This window comes from Notamacropus eugenii, chromosome 7 (genome assembly GCF_028372415.1).
Source record: "Notamacropus eugenii isolate mMacEug1 chromosome 7, mMacEug1.pri_v2, whole genome shotgun sequence".
In the NCBI taxonomy this organism is placed as follows: Eukaryota; Metazoa; Chordata; class Mammalia; order Diprotodontia; family Macropodidae; genus Notamacropus; species Notamacropus eugenii.
The window spans coordinates 17,479,130-17,493,441 of record NC_092878.1 but is presented as its reverse complement, the minus strand read 5'-3'; the positions used below and the strand labels follow the sequence as shown (position 1 = coordinate 17,493,441).

At 42.0% G+C, this 14,312-nt stretch overlaps 1 protein-coding gene across 1 annotated transcript in view; it reads right to left on the bottom strand.

Annotated features, from left to right (window-relative positions):
• AVEN (apoptosis and caspase activation inhibitor) overlaps window positions 1-6,763 on the bottom strand; it is a 198,620-nt gene extending 191,857 nt beyond the window's left edge. Inside the window, exon 1 of the mRNA XM_072625278.1 lies at window positions 6,446-6,763. Within this exon, the coding sequence (XP_072481379.1) occupies window positions 6,446-6,733 (288 nt within the window). The 5' untranslated portion in view covers window positions 6,734-6,763. The remainder of the gene's footprint in view (window positions 1-6,445) is intronic.
• Window positions 6,764-14,312: the final 7,549 nt, after the last annotated feature.

The window sequence follows — 14,312 nt, the reverse complement described above, 5'->3', positions numbered from 1 at the left end:
TCACTAATGATAAGACTGAAAGAAAAAGAACAAAATCAGTAGACTTTAAAAACAGAAGAAAATATGAGATATCTAATATCAAAAACAACTGACATGGAAAACAGGTCAAGGAAAAATAATTTGAGAATCATTAGACTCCCTAAAAATAAAATAATAAAAAACTGGACACTACATTTCAAGAAATTATAAATGAAAACTACTCAAATCCATAAGAACCAGAGAGGCAAATTAAAGGCAGAAAGAATCCACCAATCACTTCCTTAATAGGATGCCAAAAGCTTAAGTCTCAGGTATGGAATAGCCAAAATCTAAAACTTCAGCATCAAAGAAAAATACTTCAAGCATCCAGGGAAAAAAAGAAGTTCAAGTACCAAGGAACCAGAGTCAGATCTGGCAGCTTCATCTATCACTAAGACATCTTAGAACAAAAGATTCCAAAAGTCAAAAGACACAAGCTTAGAACCAACAAGAAATTATCATGCAAAGCTGAGCGTAATCATGGGAGATAGAACTTTCAAGCATTTCTGATGAAAAGATCATAGCAGAATGGGAACTCTGAAATACGAATACAAATAAAAAGAAACCTAGTAACTGTAAGTAACAGGAAGGAACAGTAGTGTGATGCAGACCTAACACTGACAAAGGGAAAGTAAAAAGTGTCTCTTCAGAACTTTAAAGACTTCAAAGGGTACTGATGCCATTAAATAAGAAAACTCGAGGTCCTAAAGGTGGATTGGGGAAGCTGGGTTGTACAGTGGATAGAGGACTGGACCTAGAGTCACAAAGACACCTTCCTGAGTTCAAATCTGGCCTCAGACACTTACTAGCTATGTAATTTCAGAGAATCCTGGGCAGCACAAATTGACACAAAATAAAGTGAAGAGAAACAGCGTTGTTTATGCAAAAGAAAAATAACTTTGAAATATTTAAGAATTCTGGTCACTACAGCAACAAGGACTATGTCTTCAGAAGACCCACCATGAAGCATGTTACCTATACTTCCTGACAAGGAAGTGATGGACAAAAGGTCCAGAGACATACAAATGGACATGGCCACTGTCTAGATTAATCTTGTCTGACTGCACTTATTTGTTACAAGGGTTTTGTTCTGCTTTTTACCATTCTTTCTCTAAATTTTAATTGGGGGAGGGGGAAGGATTAGCAATGACGATGCTAATGAAATCTGATTAAAAGAGGTGATGAAAGATTTTTTTAATGGACAGAGATCAAAAATAAATTCAGAAGGAAGCAGGGATAAGCAGGATGTATTTGAAAATCAAGTTTGGACTTTATTACATTATTTTTTTAAAAAAAGCAAGTAACATGAAATAGATACACAGTTTCATACAAATTTCTCTTTTGCAGTAGGCCTTGCATATAGAAACAGTCTTTTTTGGTATTTAACTTCAGAATAAAAATATTTTTTAAGTATTTTAGGTAAAATTTTGGAGTAACATGACTTTTTTTGGTACATTAAAAAACTTCAAAGTCTATATTTGTAATATACCTACAACTTAGACACAGAAAAGATACGTCAGACGACTGTCTATTTGACTGTATATCCTGTATACAGTAAGCACATAATTAAGACAGCTCTATAACTTATTCATTTCTCTGTCAGTCTGCCTTCAAACTAAAGTCAACTTTCAAGTACCTACACAAACAGAAGGAAGGAGCTGTACAGGCAAACAAAACTGCTGATATCGTTGATACTTGGTTTCAGAATATAAGAAGTATAACTGTATATATAATATATACTATAATATATACTATATATAATTATATAGTGTAGAGGTGGCTTTCGAGTCAGGAAGACCTCAGTTCAAGTCCAGCCTCTGATAAACACTGAGTGTGCTACCCTGAATCAGTCACCTAACCTGTCAGAGCCTTAAGCAACTCTCTAAGACTACGATAAATTTCAGAGAAAATGCCAACTTGCATCAATAAATATGTGCATGTTGTGTATGTAAGTAGGTACATACATATGTAAAACACCGAAATTACAGCTACACGCCTCTATGTAACATATGAATTTCTGCAGCAAGTTCACATTTCTGCTTATACTTTACTTGGTTAATATTATGATTAGTCTGCAGACTTTAAATTCTATCAAAGTGAAGTGCCACAGACACAAGCTACATAGGAAAAGGAAGACACAGGGAAACTAAAACTTTGTTGCAGATAATCTACAAAGGATAACATCAAATGAACACTGAAAACACTCTGAAGGGAGCAGATTTATAAATCTCATGCCCACCTGCAACTTTGCTAATGTGCTCAGTCAATCAAAACTGTCTTCTCTGAGCAAGACAACAAAGTCTAATTGATGGACAGATAAGCAACTCACACACAGGCAATTTGAGGCTACATATGTGCAAGACAGGACAGTTCCAGGAAGGTACCTGTTCTGCAACTTTTAGTCTTAGAGAACTATCGGGAGCCTGAGAGGTTAATGACTTATCTAAGGTAGAAGACTCAGTATATGTCGGAGGCAGAATTAAAACTCAGACCACCTTCCTGACTCTGGAGCTAGCTCTCTTCATACTGCCTCTCACAGTGACTACAATTTGTGTGTGTGTGTGTGTGTGTGTGTGTGTATGTGTGTGTGTGTGTGTGTGTATCACAGGCAACGTCATCTATGCTGTAGCAAAAAAAAAAAAAAAAAAAGCACAAGACTGTAGAGTCGCAAGGCCTGAGTTCTATTTTCAGTTCTGGCACAAACAAGTAGTATAACCATGAGAAAATCACTTATTCTTATGGGGGTTTAGTTTCCTCAACTATAAAGGAAAAAAGATCCTTGGGAGAGCTAGGTGGTACAATGAATAAAGCAATTAATAGTGCATGGAATCATGAAGATATGATTTCAAACCTGACCTCAGACATTTACTAGTTATGTGACCTTAGGCAAGTCATTTAACTTCTGACTGCCTCAGTTTCATTTATTGTGAAATGGTTATAATAATAGCACCTCTCAGGGCTGTTGTGAGGATCAAATTAGGTATGTGCAAAGCACTTGTAAGAGCAGTACTTAGTGCTTGTCCTCTCCCCCTTACCCCCTACCTCCATAGATCCACTCACAATTTACTTAGTTAAGTTTTGCACTCATTCGATTTCCAAAGAATCTGAGTCAGTCACTTACTATATATCTTCACCAGAAACTTGGTGACTTCAGAAACATTGTTCAAAGAGTCTAACATCATCTTCTTAACTTTACCACAAGGTGCCCATGTTACGAATTACTAAGCTAAGCTAAAACAATTTTCTTCTGATGTATTTAAGCTCATTCTCTTACCCTGTAACTATATCAACAAATTTTCTATAAGTCTTAAGAGGAGAAGGCAATGAAAAGCTTTAGTTGTCTGTGACTCTTCTTTAATAGCATAATCATTTCTACTTACTGATGAAGAAATTTCTACTTAGCAAAAACAAAGAAGTTAGGTCCTTGGTAACCAGAATTATGATTAAATTTACAGTAAATAACTATCACTTGGAGCAAGTGAAAAAAAAAAAAGAAATTACTTTCTGGACCCTCCAGGGTGAAAAACCAAGGGCCAGCTATAATTAGAAAAAAAAAATTCACAAAGGTGGAATTTGTAGAAGTTGAGATTTTTCTTTTTAACTGGACCTGTTGTTTCACTGTGGCACAGCTCCTACCAATGCAGATCAGTAAGTATTCTGCAACCTGTTGTCTTGAGAGTTGCCTGTAGTAGTACTAGGAGGAGGTAACTTGCTCAGATTCTTACAGGCAGCAAGTCTCAGAGGCAAAACTTGAAACCATATCTTTGTCATTTTGAAAACAGATCTTTGCTCACTTCACCACACTGCCTCTCCTTTAAAACTTTAGTAAATAATTAAACTTTATTGTAAAGTTTAGTAAATAAAACTTTAGTAAAAATACTTAACATATAACATTTTTATTCATACTGTATATTTTAACTAGTAGTGTTTCTTTATACCTCCAAAATGAAACTAATACACAGGAAAAGGAAAAATTCATCAGCAATTCAGTCCTAATAAATTCTAGATATCTGTGTTCTCTAGTTAAGAGATAAACGTCTAATAATGTACCAGCAACTAGATTTTCATGTATTTCCCATATGCCAATAGCCCATCAGATCAAAGCATTACAGATAAAGTGGCAGAAAGATCCAGGACACAATGTTTCTAGATTTTCAAGTCCAAAAGACAATAGAGGCCATTTAGTTAGCCCAGCCTCTTCATTTAGAAGATGAAAGATAGACTAATTAAGTGATTTGTTCAAGGTCACATAATGAACAGAAAAGATAAGATTTGGATTCTCCACTGCATCTCTTCTATCATATAGCAGCCCCCTTTTAACTATTAACAGCCTTTATCCTAGTTCAGGAACTCATCACTTCTCCCCTACAATTGAAACAGACTCCTTGTTAATGTCCCTGCTTCCAGTCTCCTGTCCAATTCATCTTCTACACAACTGTCAAATTGATCATCCTAAAGCTCACATCTAATGTTACTTCCCTACTCAAAAATCATCAGTAGCTCTGTTGTCTCCAGTAAAAAATGACAATAATGGTAATAATAAATCCTCTGTTTGGCAATTTCAAGCCCTTCATAATCTGTCTCCCAACTACAAGTTTCATTTCACATTACTACCCTTCCCACGTGCTGAGGTCCAGTGAAACTAGCCTACCATTTCTATTAATGGCACTCCATCTCTTACTTCCTTGCCGTTTTTTTTTTTTTACAAATGACTCGTCGTCTGTATCTGAAATGTACTCTCTAATTCAATTCTACAGCACAGAATCTCTAGGTTTTCCAGAACACATATCAGATGCCACTTTCTACAAAAGACCTTTTCCTATCCCTCTCCCCCACACTTTTGTGTTCCTCCTCTTGAAATTATTTTGTATTGTCTTGCACATATTTTGTATTTACTAATGTTTGTACAGTATCCCCCAATAGAATGTAAGCTTTTTGAAGGTAGGGTTTTTTTTTTTTTGCAAACCTAACACTTAACACAAGCCTCGCACACAGTGAATATTTAACAAATGTTTGTTGAACTCAGTCTATGCGCTATGATTTGGATTCCTAAGGCATGTGGATAAAATGTATCTCTCTAGACACCTTCCCATGCTTATGTATCAGGAATTTGTGCCACCATGTTTCCTAGTGGTCTGAAAAATAAGAAAAAAGTCAAAGAAATGCAACTGCTACAATTTTAAATGGTGATTTATGAGCAGTAAGGTTGTGCAAGACATCCATTCCTTCAGAGTGGAATGGTGATAAATGACAAAAGGGCAACTTGGCATGCTAGGTAGAGAGCTGGCCTCAGAGCCAGTCAGACCTCAATCAAGACCCATCTCTGGCCGTGTGACCCCGTATAAATCATGTAATCTATCAGTGCCCCTAGAAAACTCTCTGAGAATAAAAATTCCAGAGCAGGTGGCCTCCTGGGGGGTTTCCTCACCTGGGAGTACTCTCCACCAAAGCTGAGGACCAGCCCCTCTCCCCTAAGGCTGGGAATAAACCGCAGCGGGTCCTCACAGGGCCAGCCTAGCTAAACTGCAAAGAAGCCCATCGCTCGCCCTCCCTACGCCTCCCAGCGCCGTGCCATCCCTGACAGGGCGGATCTGGGACTGCTCGCTGCCCCTCCCGGGCTCTTCCTTCGCCCCACGAACCCAATCCCACCCCATCCCTGTCCCACCAGGGAGCAGCCAACACGTGCTCTCCCACACCCCCATTTGTACCATGCGTCATACCTAAAGCCACACACACACAGACACACAGACACAGACACACACACAGACGCACACACAGACACACACAGACACACAGACAGACACACAGACACACACACAGACACACACACACACAGACACACACAGACACACACACAGACACACACAGACACAGACACAGACACACACACACACACAGACACAGACACACACACACACACAGACACACACACACACACACACACACACACTGGCCCTCAACGGTCTGGTCCGCTGGGTCCACGGGCACACCCACCCGGGCACTACCCCGACGCCCAGGAGGGGGCGGGGAAGGCAGTGGGGCTGGCACACGCACACCCATGGGCACACACACACACACACACACACACACACACACACACACACACTGGCCCTCAACGGTCTGGTCCGCTGGGTCCACGGGCACACCCACCCGGGCACTACCCCGACGCCCAGGAGGGGGCGGGGAAGGCAGTGGGGCTGGCACACGCACACCCATGGGCACACACACACACACACACACACACACACACACACACACACACACACACACACAGGCCCCCAACGGTCTGGTCCGCTGGGTCCACGGGCACACCAACCCGGGCACTACCCCGACGCCCAGGAGGGGGCGGGGAAGGCAGTGGGGCTGGCACACGCACACCCATGGGCACACGCACACACACACACGCACACGCACGCTCCTCCCTCACCAGCTCGCTGGGCCCCGCGCCCCGGCCTCGCTGCTCCCGGCGGCCGCCCCTGTGCGCGGCCCCGCCGCCGCCGCCTCCCCGGCCTCCTCGGCCCCCGCGGCCGCCTCGGCCTCGGCCTCGGCTTCGGTCCCAGCCGCCTCGGCCCCCGCCGCCGCCGCCGCCGCCTCCATCGCCGCCGCCTCTCGCAGCCGCGCCGGGCCCCGGCTCAGGCCCCAGACCCGGCCGCTCGCGATCCCGCTCCGGCCGCCGCCGCCCCCGGCCGCCCCGGGCCCCGCGTTCCGCCTGCATCCTCCCCCCGGCCGCCGCAGCCCAGGCCTGGGCGCAGAGGGAGGCGGGGAGGGAGAGAGGAACCGGCGGCCTGGCCCGCCCCGCTCCCGGCGCCGCCGCCCTGTGCGAGCGCGGCCTCTGCCGGAAACCGACCGACCGCGTGCGGAGCCGGGAGCGGGCCGGACCGGGAGCCCGGGGCTGGGGGGAGGGAGGGGAAGGGGCAGCACTGGGGGCCCCCTGGAGGGACCGGGGTGGAGGTCAGTACTGGGGGCCTGACTCTGGACCCCCCCACCCCTGCCCCTGCCCTCAGATTGGCAGGGGGGGAGACAGGTGTTGGTGCATGGAGGGGCTCGCAGGAGATGGTCCTGAAGGTGGCATGCCCACTGAGACAGGGCCGGAGGACAAGGAGGGTGAAGAGCTGGGCACAGAAGGACCAGGAGCTGGGGAGGTGAGGGGTGAAAAAGGCAGGAATGGTGAGGGAATTTGGAAGAAGAGCCAGTCGGGTTAAGTGATGGTGTGACCGGGGTCGCGTAGCTACTGTCTGAGGCTAAATTTGAACTCAGATCTTCCTGACTCCAGGAAGCACCATCCACTGTGCCACCTAGCCGCCCCATTTAGTACCAGCCTCCCCGTTTTACAAATGAGGAAACCTGAGAGCCAGGAAGGTTCGAGGGACTTGAAAAGGACCACACAGGAGGCAGAACTGAACCCAGTGCCTCGACCTCTAACTCCAGGCAGTGAATGAATGAACTTAGAAGGATTAGTTATGTGCAGAAGAGCGCTGTGATAACAGCTGGGAATGCAAAAAGAAATTAAATCTGGTCCCCTGCTCTTAATTGTTAGCACTGTACAAAGCTGCTTCCCCTTTTCCTTCTTTCCTGACCGTATATTAGACCTGACACTGGCACTTAGGAATAAGTCGTTTTTCCTTAATGAGTTCCCAAATCCACAGGACTTTTGTAACATTTCCCCAAAACTTATATAAAGGGACCACCAGAAATGAGAAAAAGTCATTCCCTAGAACTAGTGTTCCCTGGAACCCTGGCCCTAGAATTGTACCCTTAAGGACTAGGTTTCCCATTACTTCCACCTACAGGAATCAGAAGAGCTTTTATGACATAGTAGCAGCCTAAAACTTTTCTAGTGGTGTCAGTAATGATTTTATCCCATTTTCCTTTTATTATATTTCAGCCTCCAAAGGCTTTTTCCATGCTTTGAGCTCCTGCTATCTATAAAATTGGACAGCTAGGTGGTGCTTTGAGTAGAGTCCTGGGCCTGGAGTCAGGAAGACTCATGTTTCTGAGTTCAAATCTGGCCTCTGACATTTACTAGTATCCTAACAAATCATTCGACTCTGCCTCAGTTTCCTCACCCACAAAATGTGCTGGAGAAAAAAAATGGCAAACCACTCAAGTATCTTTGCTAAGAAAACCCCATATACAGTTATAACTGAACAACATCTCCAAAACTGCAATAACTTTTTTTCCAATGACTTCAGGACTCTCACCTCAATTCACTTAAACTCTTACTCCCAAAAACTACTGACATTTTAAATTAGTTTTAAGGGATTCTGCTTAATGTTTTCTTGGTTTTATCTCTTTATTGAGTACTTTTCTTGTTGGTCAATTCTAGATGGGTGCCTCTTTTCCAGATATTTTTATAGCATTCCATCAACACAATTGCTAGACTTTATTCAAGTACAGCTTCTTCTGTCTATCAAACTTGCTATTTGTATGTTTCTACTTCATGACACTTGGGGGAGTTATTGTGGTTTAACTTAGTAGGGAAAATAAGTAGTTATTTGATCTAATGTCCAGAAAATGATATTTCTGAACATAAAAACAGATTCACAAAAGAAAAGGGGGGCATCATTATGGCATCTTATAAGCACAAAAGTAATATCCATATGGGGAGGGAGGTAACAACCCTGACAGCTGCCGCCTTTTGCCTAGCCAGTGTGTCAGCTGTTGCTGGTTTTACCTAACAGAAACCCTTCCTGTACTGGTTGCAGGGCCTGGTGGAAGAATTAGGTCTCATTAGGATTAGGGTGTTCTGAAGGGAAGCCTCCTCTGGCGAACTGAACTTGCCCATCAGGTACTCTTAAAGCATTTATTAAGCACCTACATTCTTCAATAAACATTTTTTAAATTAATTTATTTGTTTTCAGTTTTCAACAATCACTTCCACAAGTCTTAAATTTTCTGCCCCTCCCTCCCCAAGATGGCATGCAATCTTATATGGGTTCTACACATACATTCTTATTAAAGATATTTCCACATTAGTCATGTTGCATAGAAGAATTAAAATGAATGGGACAAACCATGAGAAAAAACAAAACAAGACACAAGAAAAAATTGTCTGTTTCATTCTGTGCTCTGATTTCATAGTTCTTTCTCTGAATATGGATGGTATTTTGCCTCGAGTCCTTTGGGAATTTTCTAGGCCCTTGCATTGCTGGGAAGGGCTAAGTCTACATCACACCTAAGTTCACATCATGTTAGATTGGCTAAGATGATAAAACAGGAAGATGATAAATGTTGGAGAAGATGTGGGAGAGTTGGAACACTAATCATTGTTGGTGGAGCTGTGAGCTGATCCAACCATTCGGGAGAGCAATTTGGAACTATGCTCAAAGGGCTACAAAAATGTGCATACCCTTTGACCCAGCAAAATCACTCTTAGGACTATATCCCAAAGAGATCATAAAAATGGGAAAATGTCCCACAAGTACAAAAATATTTATAGCAGCTCTTTGTGGTGGTCAAAAACTGGAAATCAAGGGGATGCCCATCAATTAGGGAATGGCTGAACAAGCTGTGGTATATGAATGTAATGGAATACTATTGTGCTATAAGAAATGATGAACAGGAGAATTTCCAAGAGGCCTGGAAAGACTTATATGAATTAATGCTGAGTGAAATGAGCAGAACTAGGAGAACATTATACTCAGTAACAGCCACAATTTCAATAAAAATTTTTGTGCCAGAACTATAAGCCAGGGACTCTGACAGGTTATGAGGATACAAAGAGAAAAGTAAACTACTGCCAACTCTCAAGGAACTCACATTCCCTTGGGGAGAAACAATGAATACACATACAGGTATATACAAAGTAAGTACAAAGTTATACGGAGGAAGAACAACCATCTGGATGGAGGATAGGGATCAAGAAAGTGTTCATATAGAAGGCAACACAAACTAAAAGTCTTAAAAGGGGGCAGCTAGGTGGTGCAGAGGATAGAGCACTAGGCATGGAGTGAGAAGAACCCGAGTTCAAATCAGACCTCAGACATTCACCCAGAACAATTCACCTAGCCCTGTTTGCCTCAGTTCTGTAGTCCAACTCACAAAGCATTGGACATACCTGAACAACAACAACAGAGGCAGTGGTGAAGAAGGCATGTTCCATTCTGGGCATAGGGAACCGCCAGTGCAAAGGCTCAGATGCAGTAAAAAGAACAGCAAGATCAATCTGACTAGATTGTAAGGTGCATAAAGAGGAGTGTAGAGGGAAAAGAAAAGGAAGTCTAAAACAGAATCTTGGTATAGATCCACATTTGGATAATGATAGGGATCACAGGAGACTGAAAAGGAAGTCACATACACAGGAGGAGTACCAGGAAAGGAGTATCCAGAAGGAGAGCAAAAGTAACAATTCAAGAGCTGAACATTTTGACTCAGAAAGGAAGGGGATATTTGGATGATTGTTTGAGGGGATGGTAGCATCTAAGTGAAGGTTGTTGAGGATATGCATGTATATAAATGACAGGGAAAGAAACTAGATTCAGAGAGAGTTTGGAAGAAAAAATGTGACTATTGAAGTGTCTTACAGAGAGAGGAAAAAATGGGATCAAAGGTTCACCTACAGAAGTCAGCATCAGTCAAGAGAAGTGTCATCAACTCAGACTGGAGTAAAGGAGGAGAGAAGGGGGGATGATATCATGTGTTTGTGAGGTGGAAAGAAGGAAAGAATAATAATAACTGCTCATTTGTATAGTTCTTTACAGTTTACAAAGCACTTTTCCATATACTTTCTCATTTGATTATCAAACCTTTTGAACTAAATACTAGTATCCCCATTTTACAAATGGCAGAGATTAAATGACTTGATAAGTCAGATAGTAAACTGACAAACGGTTCAAACTCAGTCTTGATTCCAAATTCAGTGCTCTGCTACAACAACCTGTATCTTCTAAGAAAAGGATGGTCACAGTAAATGGCCTCTTTATCTCATCTCTGGCTTGTCCACTACCATCCACAGATAGTCTTTCAAGTTCAGAGAAATCAAGGAGTGTTGAGTAGACTTGTTATGGTGAACTAATGGGAGGATATGAACAGAAGGTGCATAGTATACACAAGCATGGATGAGCCAGGATCGTCATCACTAGAAGAAATATCCAGCTCGAGATCACAAGATCAGAGATGTAGACTTGGAAGAGACCTCAAAGGCCAGTTACTCCAACCCTTTCATTTTCCAGATGAGGAAACTAAGGTCCAGAGAGGCTAATTAATTTGCTCATGATCAGATGGACATAAATTAGAATTTGGACCTATGTCCTCTGACAGATCCATTTGAATAATCACAAAATAATTTCTCAGGGATTGGGAGAGGAGAAAACCAACATACAGGAAATTAATAAAGGCCTCATATAGGAGGCTTGAGATGCACTTGAGATGAGTTTTGATGGTATCTAGGATGTTAAAAGGTTGAACTTAAGAAGTAGAGCTTTCTGAAAAATGGATAGCACATACAAATGAATGTCCCAGCAGACAGAATATCATGTATGAAGAATAGTAAGTATACTAATTTATCTGGAACATAGAATATGTGAGGGGAAGTAATGAGAAGCCAGCCTGGAAAGGTGAGTTGGAGCCAAACTGTGAAGGGTTTTAAATGTTTTGCTAGATGCAAAAGTCAATAAACATTAAAAAAAAAAAACTCATATTCCAGGCACATGTTAAGCACGAGAGATACAAAGAAGGGCAAAAATCAGTCTCTGCTCTAAAGGAGCTGACAGTCTCATAGGGAAACAATATGAAAATTCTATATAACCTATAGGAAATAAGAGGGAAAGCATTAGAATTAAGGGGTATCAGAAAAGGCTTCTCAAGAAAAATGATGGAAGCCAAGAACCTGATATGAGGAGAGAGAACATTTCAGGCATGGGGGTGGAGGAGTCATCAAAAATGCCCAGTTAGCAGATGGTTATAGGGAGAGTGAGTCAAGGGTGACACTTAGGTTGTAAGCCTGGATGACCAGGAGGATGATGGTACGCTCAACAGTAATAGGGAAGTTGGGAAGAGTGGAAGGTTGGAGGGTAGGGAAACAAGTTCAGTTTTGGACATGTTAAGCTTATATATGGAGTCAATGAAGAAACTCAAAGAGAAGACTAATTTAGAAGTGTACTTTAAGAATTTTGTTAGTGTTCTCTTTGATCTTTGCCTCTCCTTCCTCCCATACATATCTAATTAACTTCCGAGTCTACCTCAGCAAAATTCCTTGCGTCTATCTCCTCTTTTCTGATTACCACCACAAGTCCTTATTACAATACACTCTCCTATACCACTGAAATACCTTCATATTCCTGCCTCCATGTGCTCACTTCTTCAGTCTAATTTATATCAGTACTACACTAAGCTTACTTATGTTTATATCACATAGTGTTACTCCTTTGCTCAAGAATCTCTATTGCCTATCTCAATAAATGCCAAATGTATACATGAACTAGATTTAAAAGGTAAGCAAATTAGAAGAGAAGGGAAGGGGATATCTTTCACAACTATGGATGGGAGAAAGTTCTTTATCAAACAAGGAACAGAGATGATCATAAAAGATTAAATGGACAATTTTGATTGCATAAAATTGAAAAAGTATTTTACAAATAAAATATGTGCAGTTAGAAGGGAAGCAGTTAACTGGTGAAAACCTTGCAGCAAATTTCTCTGATAAAGTTCTGATATCCGGGATATGTAGAGAAATGATACAAATATATTAGAACAAGAGCCATTCCTCAATAGATAAAGTATACGAGCAAACATTTCTTAAAGGAAGAATCAAGCTATCAGCAAATATTTGAAGCTCCAAATCACTAATAATCAGAAAAATACAAAATGAAACAAATACAAGGTTACCTCACACCCATCAGATTGGCAAAGGTGACAAAAAAAGGAAATAATTGTTAGAGGAGCTTTGGGAGGACAGAACTGCTCCAACCATTTTGATATACAAACTATCAATTATCTTCACAATGGCCTTTTTGCCTATACTTATCATGAATACTGGCATGAAATGTCCCATGAAATTATATTTCTATTTGCCTTTTGGCTACTGCTGCAGCCAGCGCAGTCGGGCAGGTCCGGGGCAGTTATGGGGCTCACAGAGCGAGGATGAAAAGACAGGTGGGACACAGCAGTCTGAACAAGCTGAGTGTATTCTAGAGATACTGAACCAACTAACCAGGGGGTCAGGGTGCTTAAATAGTGAAAAAAAAAAAACCATAGGGGTAGTGATTGAGGCATGAGAACAGAACAGATTGTGATAAGTAGAAAGGGAGGCCTCAAGGCCTCTTTATCAGAATGTTATCCTGTATAGCAGGGGCCCTGATTTCTGGAACTTCAACACCCGAATTCAAGGACGTGCACCTGAGAACAATATATCACTTAACTTCTCAAGTCAGCTACTCTCCCTTGGAGGAGGGGAACTCTTGATCAGGGGCTCTTTCAAACCCCTCAAGGTTCTCTACAGACTACAAAGAAGAAACCAAGTCTGTAAATTCTTTTATTTGCTTTTCCAAGGAGAATCCATGATTTGTCGTTCCAACTCACCTCAGCTAGCTATGCAAGGTACCAACTGGCATGTTAAATTTAAGTTAGTTCATTTCATTAAACTGGGCATACCCTAATGCACCTGGCCATCTCCCAGTCTTTAGCTACCACTATACTTCCAAATGAGTAGGTAGAGTCTAGGGACAAATTAATATCAAAAATATGTTAGAACTAACTTGACTTATGCTCCTACCTGGACCATTCTGTGGCTTGGATAGTCAGTCTCACTTCTATTTTCAGCATATGCCTAAAGAACCCAGAAAATAAGCAAATGTAGGAAGTAAAGCATGACAGCACCTAAGTCTGAGTAGCAGAAATAGTTCCAGCTGCTTCTGGTAAAATCTAAATTTCCAATTTTCCCCACACTCTTCTATTATGAATCTTTACTCTCATAAGGAAAGGAAAAACAAAGGCACTCAAAGGTCTTTATAGAGAAGTAATAGCAGTACTTTTTAATATCAGTCAAAAGAGAGAAGGGGAACTTTCTCACCAAGCTCCAGTTCACTATCCCTCCTTTGGTGGCTGGTGGTAGTCATTGACTATATTTCTAGGCCAGTAGCCAGGCCAAACCTGCTGTCCAACACTACAGCCACTAGTCTACTCTTTCCTTCCCTGAGCTCTCCCAATGTGTTGGTAGTTTTGGGGCCACTTAGTTGCCCAGGAACAAGTTAACCAGTTGATAATCCCATGAGGTAACACTGAGAGCTTTCTCACTTCTTTCAGCTACCCGAATTTACCCAGATACAGAGCTATTTCCATGTCACAGCCATACCCGG